The sequence below is a fragment of the Piliocolobus tephrosceles genome, chromosome 17, assembly GCF_002776525.5.
Source record: "Piliocolobus tephrosceles isolate RC106 chromosome 17, ASM277652v3, whole genome shotgun sequence".
Lineage (NCBI taxonomy): Eukaryota > Metazoa > Chordata > Mammalia > Primates > Cercopithecidae > Piliocolobus > Piliocolobus tephrosceles.
The window spans coordinates 14,266,536-14,282,279 of record NC_045450.1 but is presented as its reverse complement, the minus strand read 5'-3'; the positions used below and the strand labels follow the sequence as shown (position 1 = coordinate 14,282,279).

The 15,744-nt window shown below is 39.9% G+C and overlaps 1 protein-coding gene across 3 annotated transcripts in view; it reads right to left on the bottom strand.

The window, feature by feature from the left end:
* Positions 1–1,056: 1,056 nt before the first annotated feature.
* MRTFB (myocardin related transcription factor B) overlaps positions 1,057–15,744 on the bottom strand; it is a 202,405-nt gene continuing 187,717 nt past the window's right edge. For all 3 annotated transcript variants that reach the window (XM_023231107.2, XM_023231105.2, XM_023231106.2), the window contains 2 exons: positions 9,912–9,972; positions 1,057–6,919 (listed from right to left, as the gene is read on the bottom strand). In XM_023231107.2, the coding sequence (XP_023086875.2) occupies positions 6,384–6,919; positions 9,912–9,972 (597 nt within the window). In that variant the 3' untranslated portion in view covers positions 1,057–6,383. The remainder of the gene's footprint in view (positions 6,920–9,911; positions 9,973–15,744) is intronic.

Sequence of the window (15,744 nt, the reverse complement as noted above, 5' to 3'; positions counted from 1 at the left end):
AAAAAAAAAAAAAAAAAAAAAAAAAAATAAATAAATAAATAAATAAAAGTAAAAAAATAAAAAAATCTGTTGCAGGAAAAAACAATTTCTCCAATTAACTCTGACCTTGCCCAAGGGGCTGTCCGCCATGACAGCTTCCCCAGAGTTCCCTGTGACATCCCTCACTCACTCCTCTTAGGCTCCCAGGGCACGTGCTATGCTTCCTTTGGCACGGTTTTCTCTCACACCAGCATGGAGGTCTATTTTCTCCCCAAGGGCAGAATCTCTGCCTGGAACATATGATACTTTACAAATGGTTTAACTCTTTGTGCATCATCTCACTGGTCTGTTGAGGCTGCACTCTGGTTCCCTAAGTGTAATGAACATTTTGCTGTGTTTTGGTAATCAATATCTTTCTTTTCCCCCTTTCTGTGGTTGATACCCTGTCCTTTTTTCTTAATCAAATATTGATATATAAATTATAGTTACTAGAGTTTACTCATTACTATTTTGTTTCTTCAAAGCAAAGAGAAAAAAATATTTTAACAAAACTCTGTTTTAAATGTTGGCTTCTGAGTTGAAATTAAATGCCATCTTACTAAAAGAATACTGAATTCTAAACACCATTTTGTACGGTCTATAAAAATACCTCATATAAACAGCTGCTTTTGAAACTTGGCTAGGTTGAAGGATTATGTGGGTCTTTCAGGAATTGTGGTGGTGCATTTATACTACTGAAGTGAGTCGGTTTTCAGTGTGTGTGCGCGCGCGAGTGTGAAAATCAACCCCCTAGGGAGAACTACGTATTTCTAACGTTCACTGTGGAAGAAAGAAACTGACTTTGGTGTAAACCATGACATGTTCAAGTTCAGCTCATGCCTGTGAGTTTCTATTTTGTATCTCATGGTCTTGGATCCAGGGGAGGGTGACAAGTTCACAGGCTTTGCCTGGTGGCTTTCTGTTGTGAGTTGTGTGCTGAAGGTATAGTGTCTCCTCCTAATAAATCCACTCCCGTTCCACAGTCTACAATGGCTCCACCAACCCATACAGAGTGGTCTTTCCTCTGCACAGCAAGAATCATAGTACATCAAAATGTCTTTTATTTGAGACACAAAAATGCAAAATTGCTGAGATATCAAACATTTCCCGATCAGCTACAATACTGCCACTATGTACAAAAGATCTGATGATAAATGTGCACACATATAAAAATACAGTATGCATTACCTATGTACAGTACATGTGCAAAATGTATGGCATTCAAACATGATATGGAATTGATTTCAGGGGTGCAAACAGCAAATACAAAGGCATCATGGTTTTTCTTTTAAAAAACAACATAAAGGCAATACATGAATGGACCCCCGATTGCCATAATTTTGTGTTGATTAAACGAGTGCTTTAGCAAGCAGGGCTCTGCAGATTGGTATCTTTCTCCTTTTTTTCATAAAGTGAGATGCTAAGACATAATGTGACAATGAAAAGAAGAAGAGAAACACCTATCACACTGCTTTCTACTGCAAGCAAGAAAAGAAGAAAACTAATTTCTACATAGAAAAAAAACTTTGTATTACTACTGAATGTTATTCTTAAACCAACAAAACGACTCTATGCTATCTTACATGAAAACAATAGAGAAATATCTACATCTTTGTGAAAATTATTACCTTAAATGGATAATACCTTTTTGGGACTGATTTTTGAGATCTCATTAGTCTCAAATGTTAAATAAAAAGTGCCTCCTTTTGGCAAATACTTGGCAATGCCTTTGGTTCCTTTAAAGCAAGTTTGCATTACTATTGGTTACATGAGGTCAAGTACTTTTGGTAGATACTAAACCCTTTCCTAAATGCTGCTTCTTCCTACCAAATTAGCAAGATTCCTTACAGCATCACGTAGAGAGGTAATTGTTATGACTTTCAGTATTCTATAAACTTTGTTAAAGCTTTGTCTTAGTAGTTGGCATAAAGCTCTGTTAAACACTATAGATGTGATGATATCTCTGATATTTGATTCCCGACAGCACCTTGTAGATCCGAGATTGCCATCTTATTGTCACAAAACTGTGACATCACAGAGCAAAGTGTTTGCATGGAGGGTAAGAGCTCTTTTGTAAACATGTGCAGCTTTTTGAATTGTAGGCCTTCCATGAAAGATTTCAGGTAGAAACCCTTTGTAATGATGTGTTTCCTTGGATACTGCAAGAAAGGGTGAATGCGGAAAAAACACGGACCTGCTTATTGCCATGCAGACAGAGTCACTTTACAAGTAAAAATGTAGCTCAGAGATACTGCTGAATGAGCAAGTTATTGAAGGTTTGAACCAGGAAAAAAAATTACTACCTCTTAGTTGTTTTCCAGTTTTGACTGAAATCACTTAAAAGATGAGTTGAAATGCAGTTAGGATGCTCTCCAGATACACACTGATGCACTTGTAAGCTATGTTACTTGAAAAACCTGGCCTTCCAGTTAATGTTCTTTGACAAGTTTGGGCTAGTTTCGTGGCCTCTAGGGCGGTGGGGCGGTGTGTATGGGTATTCTGTTGTCAGTATTCAACATTCATGTTTACAGCAGTGGATATTGAAAAATGGAGAGTTATTTGTGAATTCGGTTACATTGACACGTGTTGCTCTGCTGGTAGACACTGAATAGCTGTTCTCTTTACACTTCTCTTAAAAAGTCCCCAGCGGTACCATGAGCTCCCCACCCAGGTGACAGCCAGGACTTCTGTGAGGCTAGCAGCAGGTGGGTGCATGGAAGCTGGTGAGGATGTATACTGAAATGTGGGCTTCTCACGAATATTTTAAACCCTGCCAAAGTGCTTTACCACGTCTCTAGGGCCAAGTCCATTTGAGGACAGTAAAGGGACTATGCCATCACTTGTGGGGACAGCCGTTTTATCAACTGCTATGGCTGATTTCAGCCTGGGAATTCTGAAAGGACTCTGAAGAAAGCTATGCTGCCTGGAATGATCTGGGGCTGAGGGTCCAGGAGGCCTGAGTCAGCTCTGGTGACAAAATAGGTACTGCGCTCCTGAGCCATCACTCAGGGTATGCTGACTGCACAGTTCAGAGGTGCTAGCTCATTACTACGACTTTGCCTTCCATAGGCAGCAGCTTGCAGGCAACACCACCCTGCCTTTGCCACTGTTTCTAAACAGCGCTGAAAGCCAAAAAGTGTCAGTTACATGGATCACAGAACCATGCGGCTTTTGAGAAGGAAATTTAAATAAGATCTCTTTAGAATTACAAAAATATTCATATGAAACAAACACAATAGTATCTAAGCAAGAAATTCCACAAATTCAGAATACATCTATGTACAATTATGTGGCAATATTATACAGTAGATTGCACATTTCAGGAAAAAACACTAGAACGTGAACCACTAACACTGTCCTATGAGGTTTCCTAATAGATGCTTTGCTGAAATGTACAAGATGACCACATACCCCTAGACTTTCAAAGACTTTACAGAAGTTTTGGTATAACTTTTTAAATTCATCCACCCCCAGCAGGATGATCTGATTATCTACATACAGCAGAAAGGTAAGGCTGACACTACTGTGTTTTGAGAACATGTAGGAAAGTAAGATGGGGATGTGAGATAATGCCTTTCTAGGAGTTACTTTCTTGGCAGTATGATACTTTGCAATATGATACACAACAGTACCACTGCTTAAACCACACACGTGCATAATGAAAATTCAACTGGTGACTTTGACTTGTGCTGTAATGGCTGTGACACTAACCTAAACAACAACCAGTCTTTAGTCAACATCCACCCTTTCTCACTGCACTCACCATCATGTGCACTGAGTCGGGTCAGAGGGGCTTTGTTTACAGGGCCTCATCTTTGGTCATGTCACATGAGTGTGGGCACACAGCGTGTCCTCACTCTGACCTGGAACATGCAGTGGAGATCCTGGAGAGCAGCACTTGTGTCACAGGTGCCTGGCTGGTGACTTAAGCCAGGAGAGAGGAGGGTCAAGTGGAATGGTGCAAGTGGAGTGGCTTGCAGAATTAATGGGCTAGAGATGCCTTGCCTTTTTAAAAATGAAATACTGGTTTATAAAGGTTGAAACACATATGTGAAGTGGGGACTTTAGCAATTCATAGTCAAGAGAGTAGGCTGATGAGATAGCACTTTTTTTGCACTGCACTGTGTATTTTTGGAGAGCAACCTTCCTGTGGCATGTTTCAAACCCTATTTTAAAAAGCAATAAAGGGACCAGAGAGCTAGAAAACTTATCTATACATTTCAGGATTATGGAAATATAAAGTTATTCGACGAGAGTCAATGGCACTAGTGTTCGATTACCTCCTACAGTCCCACTGATATTTGGTGCTAATTTAATAAGCCATTCAAATCTGAATGAAGAAGATGCTCAGGGTCTAAGTATGGACCTGATAAGCCCAGACAGAAACCCTCAGCAAAAACACTGTGGCCAAGAACTGTAAGAAAAATACTTTCCCAAGTAAATAGCCTGGCCCTGGAGACAGGCCCCTCTAAATGGAACTGACTCGAGGATGCACAGAACATCTAGTGCGGTAAACTCTTGTAGGGCTTGGTCAAATGACAGTGTTCTGGTTAACAGAGAGTTACTGTATCCCATGCGTTGGTTTACCAATTTCTGAACACTTAAACTATTCATCACAGACTACACTGAGCACAGTGGCCTCTGCCTTGAACCGCCTGGAAGGCACATGAGCACTGTTAGTGCCTTTGAGTCAGGAAGTGCCAGTGAGCAGAGGGCTTCAGCGTGCTTGTGCTGGAAAAGCAGACTTTTGTTACACGTAGTAAAATTTATAAACCACACACACACAAATCAGAAATAAGATCAGCTCTTAGGCAAAACACAACCCCAGAAATGATTCACAAATTCTTTCCAAATAACGGGTCAGGCTGCCTCTCGCATGTCAGTATGGAACATTTACCATTTTGTGACCCAGGGGAACCAACCTGACCCGAGGGTTTACACAAGGGTGAGGTGGAGAGCACAATATTATTACTTAAGAAAAACCTCCATGCTCTTTTGGTAGATTTCAGTTTTTTGTTATTTACATTTTGTCATATACCTCAATGACTAGCTTGAAATAATCCTGTGATAGTTGGCATTTTAGAAAATTCTTAAGAAATGACTTAACAAATATGTAATAACTGTTTTCTATATAAAAACACTAATAAAGCCTCCAGTTTTTCAATCTTAGGCTTGACAATATAGTGAGAGCTCTGGTAGAATATCCAGTTACAAGCCTGTAAAATGATAACCAGGGTTAGAGACAGAAGAAAGAGGGCCAGGGCGGGGACCTGTAGGCCCACCTCAGGGCACAGTCTGACCTGTACTCATCATGGGAATGTCCTGGGTAGACGACAGACCTTTCCCTTACCTTCCATTCTTCTAACTCACCAGCTCAGAAAGATATTTCATGCTAAAGCCTTTTCTTGGTTCTTTGAGATGGGTCTGGTTACCTGAAAGTTAGTCAGCAATTCTTTAAATAGAGAAATACACATGGCTCAAGTACTCTAGAAATATTCGAGCTATTAAAAAAGTAGGACCTTGAATACCCATTTTCTTACCCCAATGTAGGCTGTACATATCACAATGTTAGAGCATACATACAAATGTCTAATATATACATTAAAATCAATCTAACCAACCCAGAAGGTTGCTAATAGAATTTTCAGTGTTATCAGTATACCTGGACTTCTGACAGTATTTTGTAGGTATCTTCCGTTGATGGTGAAAGATCTTGCATTTAAATTTAAATTTGGAAATATAAAGTATGATTCCAAAAATCACAAAATAAACTACAACATTAAAAAAACAACACAGGTTTCTGAATAGAACCAAAAGTCTTTAGCCGGAAGCTGTCATTGAACCGGCCAGGGCTCTCTACTGCCTTTGACCTCTGCTGTGTCTCGGGCCTGGCTCCGGCCATCTCTAGGAAGTACCAAGTGCAGTGACCTCTCACCTCCCTCGCATCAGCCTCAGTTTTTGCGTGGAGCTGTCTGCCTTTTATTTAGGGTCTTAAAGTGATCAGAGAGATTTAAATGTAGTTAATTACCAGAATCCTAATGTCACTGCTGCATATATTACTCCTCTTTGTTTTTTATGTAAAGGTACTTTTCATTCTTTACTGAAGTCTGGAGAAACAGATGAGTCGTCTTTGACTGGTGTGTTTTTCAGAAGGCCCTGTGCTATATTAAACTGTAGAAATTCACTACTGAACACAATGAAATGTTTTCAAACTTGGGTTCCAGGCTATGACCTTCCACCTATTCTTTCTGTGACAACATATTTTGATTGCAACAATGCAACTATAGATCTATCTCTAAAAACTGACCTTTTAGAATCTTCATGTTCTTAAACCTCATCAACTCTCAGATAAGAAATCTGTGACGTTAGTCCCATGGTAGTGGTAGGTCCTGTGGGTCTAGAAAGTCGGCGGAGAACATGCTCGGGGTGGTGGTGCTGAGAGGAGTGAGTCCTGAAGAGGAGTTGGGCATGGTAATGTCCAACCACTCCATGTTGTCCAAGTTTGAGTCTGACAGGTCGAGAGACAGACAGGGAGTACCTGCAGCAAACTGGGTCTCGGAAGTCTCCATGGGTGAGTGTGAATGGTCCAGCATACCTGAGTGACTCAGCAGGTCATTCTGGAGGTCCTCGATCAGAGAGAAGGGCTCTCTGTCTTCACTGCTGCTTTGTAATGGAGCAATTTCATTGGCTGAGGGTAAAGTTCCATCCAAGAAAGCTTCTAGTTGGTTCTCTAAGCTGGCAGATAAACTGCCCATAGGTTCTAAAGATACAGGTGGTGCCATTTGGACTTGGGGTGGTGGCCGGGACACCACTGTATTCACTGGCATTGTGGTGATGCTGGCTGTCACTGGTCTCATTTTGGAAATCGGAGAAGGTTCTTCTTTTATGGGGAGGGAGATCTCTGTGTAAAATAAATGAAGTAATTAGTAACTAAAGATTTATTACTACTTAAAAATTTTTATTAATTACTAGGACAGTTACTTTACTATTATGCGATTCCTTCTACGCACGTCCATCTTAGAAGTAGGAAGAGAATGCTATTGGTCAGGTACAATCCTTGACAACCTTTAGGATGATGGATCATTTTAGTTAAATAGATACACATAAAAGTTTATTACATTCTTTTTTATTGTAAATGTAGTCAGCAGACTGTCCAAGGCCAGTTTATTACATTCTGATATGCTTTAAATTCTTTTCAGTAAGACTAAGCATTAAAAGCAGTTATATCTCACTAGATAAGAATCAATGGTTTCAGATTATTTTATCTTTGAGTCCTTATTTTGTCATTTAAAGTATTAAGATAGGGCTCATATCATCCTATGAATCTATCTATAGCAGCATGATACTCCTAATATAAATGTTGAAATGTATATCCTGAGTTTGTGCTGAGAATTGAAGTACATCCTCAGTGTTATGAAAGAGGTAATTCTATTCTTTTTTCCTTTTTTTTTTTTTTTTTTATCATTACAGTTGGACTGGGTATCCAATTTAGCCAAGTGCGTTCTGTGTAAAGTTCTGAAAATATACAATGGCATTTGATTTCATTTCTGAATTAAAGCTAACACATGGTCCCTCTGATCCTTTTCGTTTAAGCTGACAGTGGATCACTTGATTATTTCTTTCACTTTTTGGTCTTGTTTTCTGAGTTTATATAAAATTTTGATTTGGTAAATGTCTTCATTATGTGTTATTCCCTGCCAGATCAAGTAGCAAATTAACAGACCATCTTCTATAAAAACTAGTGTTCACTAAACTACATATATGAATAGAATATCTTTTACAATTTTATGAGGATATGATTGGTTTCATTTATATGCAGTTACACTAGGAAAAATAAATTTAATTAACAATAGCTCTTAAAGCTCAATGATTGGTATGTACAAATGGCTGAGAGAAGGAACTTAAAATTTGATTCTTATAAATGAATTGTCAACTGTGTGTACTGCATTTATTTTTGAATGGTTTGTTACTTTTAATTATCAGTAGTCATCTCTAAAACTGTTTTGAAAGCTTTACGTGTAATCTAACTAGTCTTTTTATTTTTGTTATTTTTTTGAGATGGAGTCTTGCACTGTCACCAAGGCTGGCTGGAGTGCAGTGGCATGATCTCAGTTCACTGCAGCCTCTGCCCCTGGGTTCCGGTGATTCTCCTGCCTCTTAGCCTCCTGAGTAGCTGGATTACAGGTGCCCTCCACAATGCTCAGCTAATTTTTGTATTTTTAGTTTCACCATGTTGGCCAGGCTGGTCTTGAACTCCTGACCTCAGATGAGTTGCTTGCCTTGGCCTCCCAAAGTGTTGGGATTACAGGCAGGGCCAGGCACAGTGTCACTAGTAACTAGTCTTATAACTAATGATATAAAACTTGGTTCTCATTATTACTGATGTTAGTAGACAATAAGATGAAATAATATACTTATTAGATACTTTGTCATAAAAAAAATCCCATTTAGAAAATAGCTTGATTGTTTGTCACATTTTAATTTCCAAGTTTAAGGCGCCTGCCACCACACCTGGCTAATTTTTGTATTTTTAGTAGAGACAAGGTTTCATCATGTTGATGTTGAACTCCTGACCTCAAAGTGATCCACCTGCCTCAGGCTCCCAAAGTGCTGGGATTATAGGCGTAAGTCACTGGGGTTGGCCAGCTTCAATTATTTTTGTAAGGCCAATATAATTCTTAGCAAAAACTACTATTGGCGTTATGTAGAGCTGTAGTCAAATATTAATTCTCTATGTCAACGTCAACTTAAGTGTCAAATGATACGTGCTATAAATGGAGAACTTCTGATCACTATTTGAAAATTCAAATAAAACTCCTTTCATCAGGGTAATTTTAAGACTACTCTAAATATGCAAATACTATCCAGGATTTTTTTTTTAAATATTGATTTTTATACTTATTTTTAAAGATATGTAAGCTGAGGCAACAATATCCTTATTCTTTTTGTGGCTAATGTCCCTTTTAAATAAAGATGATATAAATCTAAGATTTCAAATTATATTGTAGAAAATGCTTTAGCATTGACTTTGAATTTTAAGAATACTGGAGCTCATGCTAGGTAGCTTGATGTCACATAATTAAGGTAGTATTGGAATGTTTTCTTTTTTTTTTTGAGACGGAGTCTCGCTCTATCGCCCAGGCTGGAGTGCAGTGGCACGATGTCAGCTCACTGCAAACTCCGCCTCCCGGGTTCACGCCATTCTCCTGGCTCAATTTTTTGTATTTTTAGTAGAGACGGGGTTTCACCATGTTAGCCAGGATGATCTCGATCTCCTGACCTTGTGTTCCACCCGCCTTGGCCTCCCAAAGTGCTGGGATTACAGGCGTGAGCCACCGCGCCCGGCCTGGAATGTTTTCATCCCATTACAAAGACATACGCAGGGAACAAGTTTTGAAGCTTTTCAACATGGAATTTAAATCTGGTTCTGCTTTGCTATCTTGTCTTTGTTTTTTAGCAGGCCTCTATCTGTGGATAAATCTCACATTGTATTACTGTTTTAAGCTATCACAGTTCACTGCAGCCTTGACCTCCTGGGCTCCAGCAATCTTTCTACCTCAACTCCCTAGTAGCTGGGACCCCAGGGGTGTGCCACTATACCCTGTTCATTTTAAACATTTTTTGTAGAGACAAGGTCTCATTATGTTTCCCAGGATGGTCCTGAACTCCTGGGTTCAGATTCCCAAAGTGGTGGGATTAGAGATGTGAGCCACCACGCCTGGCCATAAGTTCTTTTAATGGCCTATATTTAACAGATTTTAAAACAGTAAATTCAGTTAGAAGAACACGTTTCTCAGTATCTAAAGATAAGCTATCAGTGCTTAAGAAAAGCTTTCATGTACTTGTGTTAAGAGATGCCTTCCTGTGAGGATCTGATGTGACTTTTGACTTACCTCCACTCTTAATGAGGATATCAAAGAGGTCATCCATCTGCTGACTGTGTGCGTTGGAAATCTACAATGAAGCAGAGTACAAATTAGGTTTCTTTCATACAAACCTGGAAGCATTATACAATGAGGAGTCCTAAGGGACTTTCTAGACGATTTAGTTCTAATCTATCATGTGATAATTTTGAAAACACTGAGGTCACCTGAGAAGTTAAGCCATTTATCCAAGCTGTACAGCTGGTTAGTTGACACAGCAAGAACAGGGCTAGTCAGTACCCAGCTCCACCGACTTCTATGCTTCCCTTTTTTTTCTATCACTGAATTGCATTTTGAGAGGCCTCTAATACCTTATTTTAAAAATGTCTTTATTCATTTGTATTTAGGTAAACATTTGTATAGGTGATCACACTACATATATTTGTTCAGCTCTTATTGAAATTTACCTGACATACAGTAAGGTGCACTTATGTAAAGCATACAATTTGATATGTTTTGACATATAAATATACCCATGAAACCATCAACAAAATCAAGATAATGAACATATCCATTGCCCCTAAAGTTTCCTCATCCCCTCATCCCTAGGCAACCCCAGATCTGTTTGCTTTCACTATGGATTAGTTTCATATGAATGGATTCGTACTGTGTGTACTTTCTTGGTGGTAGGGGAAGGACTAGCTTCTTTCATCCAGCATAATTATTCTGAGATTTACGCGTCTTGTAGTATGTACCACAGGAACAGTTCATTTTTTTTTTTTTTTTGGTTGCATGGTATTGCATTATATGGAAATAACAGCAGTTTATTTATTCATTGACTTGTGGATGGACATTTGGGTTTCCAGTTTTTGGCTATTACAAAAAAGTTGTGAACATTTGTGTACAGGTCCTTGTATAGACATGTGTTTTCTTTTCTCTTGGGTAATTAAGAGTGGAATGACTGGATCACAGCATAGGTATCGGTTTAACATTTGAAGAAATGTCCAAACTATTTTCCAAAGTAACTGTTCCATTTTATATTCCCATCCTCAGTATATGGTATAAGATTTCTAGTTGTTCTTCATTCTCACCAATACTTTGTAGGGTCAGTCTTTTCAATTTTAGATATTCCATTAGGTGTGTAGTGGTATTGCACTGGGGTTTTAATTTACATTTCCCTAATGACTAATGAAGTTGAACATCTTTTCTAGTGCTTATTTGCCATCCACTTACCTTTGGGAAAACGTATGTTCAAATCTTCTGGCTACTGCAGATTTCTTCTGCTTGCTGTTTGCATGGTCTATCTTTTTCCAACACGTTTGCTTTCAATGTGTCTTTGTATTTAAAGTATGCTTCTTGGAGATACATGCATTAGTTATCTATTGATATATTATAAATTATACCAAAACATAATGGCTTAAAATTATTATGTCACAGTTTTGTGGGTCAGGAATGGTTTTGATGGGTGGTTCTGGCTTCGGGTCTTTCATCAGGTTGCAGCCAAGATGTTGGTTAGGTTACTGTCAACTGTAGGAGTGGCTGGGGAATGTCCTCGACTGGCAAGTTAGTGCTGGCCATTGACGGGAGAGGCCCCTCCATGTGAGCCTCTCCAGATGGCTGCTGACATGTCCACATGGCATGACAGCTGGCTTTTCCAGAGTGAGGAATCCAGGGGAGAGCAAGGAAGAAGGGGCATGCCTTTTATGACAGTCTCTGGAGTCACACACCATCACCTCTGCCAATTCTGTTTGTTAGAAGTGAGTCGCTAAATCCAACCCAGGGAGGAATGTCAAAGAATTTGCAGACATGTCTTAAAATTGCACACAGTTGAGTATGGCTTTTATATTTATTCTGACAATTTTTTGCATTTTAATTGAATTGTTTAGTCATACATGTTATAATTACTGACATGGTTAAGTTTGGGTTTACTATTTTATATTTGTCTTCTATTCATCCTATCTAGTTTTTTTGTTGTTGTTGTTATCCTGTTCTTTTTTCCTGTCTCCTTAAAAAAAAATGGACATTTTTGTATTCTAATTTTTCTTTCTTCTTCTTCTTCTTTTTTTTTGAGACAGTCTCACTTTGTCACGCAGGATGGAGTGCAGTGGCACAACCTCGGTTCACTGCAGCCTCAACCTTCTGGGATCAAGTGACACTCCTGCCTTAGCTTCCCAAGTAGCTGGGACTACAGGTGTGCACCACCACACCTGGCTAATTTTTGTCTTTTTTGTAGTGATGACGTTTCATCACGTTGCCCAGGCTGGTCTTAAATTTCTAGGTTCAAGCAATCCTCACACTTCGCCTCCCAAAGTGTTGAGATTACAGGTGTGAGAAGCCAAGCCAGGCCTTTCTATTGATTTTTTTTTTTTTTTTTTTTTTAAGCTATCTTGAATTTTTTAAATTGTTACCATAGATATGCAATATATATTCTTAACTTCTCATAGGCTACTTTATGTTGTACACTGAATAAAACAGAGATCTTAGAACCACACAGATCCACTCATTTCCTCCCCTATCCTTTATTAATTATTATTATTATTTTTTTGAGACGGAGTCTCGCTCTGTTGCCCAGGCTGGAGTACAGTGGTGCCATCTCTGCTCACTGCAAGCTCCACCCCCTGGGTTCACGCCATTCTCCTGGCTCAGCCTCCCGAGTAGCTGGGACTACAGGTGCCCGCCACCACGCCCGGCTAATTTTTTTGTATTTTTAGTAGAGATGGGGTTTCACCATGTTTGCCAGGATGATCTCGATCTCCTGACCTTGTGATCTGCCCACCTCGGCCTCCCAGAGTGCTGGGATTACAGGCGTGAGCCACCGCGCCCGCTCTATTATTTTAAGTATCGTCTACACATGCTATACACTCCTCAAGACAATGTTATCTTTGCTAATGAACTAACACAGTTTTTCTTTATCTGAAAATATCTTTACTTCACTTTCATTTTTAAGGAATATTTTAACTTGATAATAGAATTCTGGCTTGACAGTCTCTTCCACTTCTTCCTCCCTAAAAGCTTTTAAACGTGCTGTTACACTCTTTTCCAGTTTTCATAGTTTTTGACGAAAGTTTGACATTAATCAATTAGTTGTTTGCTCTGTGTGAAACATGTTTTTTCTCTTGATGCATTTAAGATTTTCTCTTTGTTTTGTCAACAATCTGACTGTGATGTGATTTATCCAGCTTGTTTATCGAGCATCTCAAAGCTGTGAATTTGTCTTTCATCCTATTTGTGAACATGTCAGCCATTGTTTCTTCAAATACTTGCCTCTCCAGTTCTTTCTCTCTTGCTCTGGGACTTCACTTCTACCTATGCTAGACTGTTTGTTTGAATTATATAAAACAGGGTTCTGAGGCTTTGTTCACTTAAAAAAAAATCTTTTGCCCCCATCTCTGTTATTCAGATTAGATAAGTTATGATCTATCTTCAGGTTCTTGACATTTTTTCCCCTGCCATCTCCATTCTGGTAAGTTCATCTATATATTGAGATACTGTACTTTTTTAGTTCTCAAATTTCCATTTAGTTCTCTTAAAATCATTTCTGTATATATATGGATCCCTTTTAATTTATTACAAGCATACTTCCTTTTCCAGTACTGAGGACAGTTGTAATAGTAGTTGCTTTGAAAACCTTGCCTGCAAATTCTAACATCAAGATGAGCTCAGGATTGGTCTCAGCCGTTTTCCTTTGAGAACAGGTTACATTTTCCTGATTCTTTGTATGATGCATGTTATGGATAAGTGTTATGGGTGTTAAAATGTGGTGACTATGAATTCTGCTGTTATTCTCAGATGAATGGTTTCTATTGTTTTAACAAGCTATTAACTTGGTTAGACTTAAACTTCAAAATGTTTCTTGGGTAGATGTTCCAATCTCACTTTAGATCTTTTGTCTTCTGCTGAGCTGCTATGCATCTATTCCACGCCTGTATGGCTTAGGGGTCAGCCAGAGATGTGGGCACACATAATTTGGGGATCTCCTCCCTAGCTCTTTCCCTCTGGTTGCTTCTCAATTCTCTGGATTTCCAGGCCATAAAGACTATGGCTTTTCCACCAGTAACCATGCCACTTAGCTGGACCCCAGAGTAAAAGCAGCAAGAAGAGGGAAATCATGCCACATCACCCACTTCCTTTGAGTGTGGGTTCCCCACCAGAGAATGACTGCTTCTATTTACTCTTCAATGCCTTCAGGTAGTTGCTTTTTGTTATGACCAAGATTAATAGCTATTATCTGTGGGAAGACTGAACCAGTAGGGCCTTACTTAGCCACTCGTGGAATTGCAAGTCTCAGTAAATGTACTTAAACGAACTTTGGTGCTCGGTGGCATATAAGGAGGTCCTACAGGTGGCTACTCATTTGAATAACCAAAAACCAATGTAGAACCTCAGTCTATAAACAGGAACCCAGAGACATGTAAATACTAGAGATTCCAATCAGCTGTCTTACGTTACAGTGGAAGATTCGTCAGGTAAGCAGGACTTAGGAAGGATGGGTACTATCTTTTTGTTTTCTTAAAAACTGCAGTTAAGCTCTTGGCAATTCACTTCATCTCTGCTCCCTGTGAAGACAATAGATACCACTCCGAATGGACCATCAGGGAGGAGTGTAGTCCAGCACCACCTGTTTGACTTCTTATTGCAAATGTTTGAACCTATCTTTGAAATCTGACTTCTCCCTTGCAGACAAGGGCCTTCGCTGAGTCTGTAAGTAAGGAACGTCTTAGAACTCAAAGTCACGTCCCCTCAATACAGTGAATACAAAGAAGCATACGGCAGGTTCCGCTTCCTCCAAGAGGCAGCCCCCTATGGGTCCTGAGCGTCCCTGGATGTCCTTGGTGAGGGTGCCAAACTGACAAGGTCGCCTGGACTAAGCAGCTTCTGTAGATGCTCACTCAGGCAACCAAGTGGGTCAAGGCAGCGCAGGCATGACTGCATACTCCCTGGGTGAGGGACTGGCTTGTTAGGTGCTTGATAGAAAAAGCGCAGAGCCCTTGGCCCCACGTTCCTTGGGTGCAGCTTGACCCACTGCATACACAGCCACCACGTGGCCCCAACAAGTTACCCCATGGAACACGGGAGCGGGGGAACTGGCACAACTGTGCTGATGCTCCTGCTGTTTGCCGTGGATAATAAACAGTCCCGCTTGGATACTGTCTCTTGGTGTCCACCTTTAGCGCCGATGGAGTGGTGGCAGGGCCACTCCTTGAACCCTCTATGAGGCTGGGGTTATTCCCTGAAAGGTTAGTTTTAAGCTTTGACAGAAAGCTTTAGAGAGATAGAAAGATTGGAGGAGTGTTTAGGGTAATGTAAGACAAGTGCTGTTGTGACTGGCACCCACCATGGGCCATCTGCTTTTACAAATAGGAACCCTAACTTCTTCCATTGCCTGGTATAGTTGGGGCTACTTCTGTTTTATCAGTGAAACCAGGAAGGCTCAGAGACCACATGGTCACCACGTGTGGTGAAACCAGGAGAACCTCAGGTCTGTTACCTCCAAGAGCATTTGCTCAGTGTATGAGCAAAGTCATTTGGATGGGCTGGCCTGCTGGGGGCAGAGGCTGCTAGAGACCAGAGAGATGAAGCAGGACCAAGTCAATTTAGGTGCTGGTGGCCTTGAATGTCAGACAGGTGGAACAGTGATACCATATGTCATTTTGATGGTGGCCTGACACACGGTGGCTTTAGAAAAGGGACCTGTATAAAATATGTGTCCTGGTCATAATCAGATCTATCTCTAACATGACTGATACCCTTACCCCAAAGGAAAAGTTAAGAGATAAACCCTGAATTTCTGAATAAACAGTAAATGCAGTTATACTGCTGCTGAAAGCTGTTTAAGGTCTTCATGATAAATGACATTTTGATT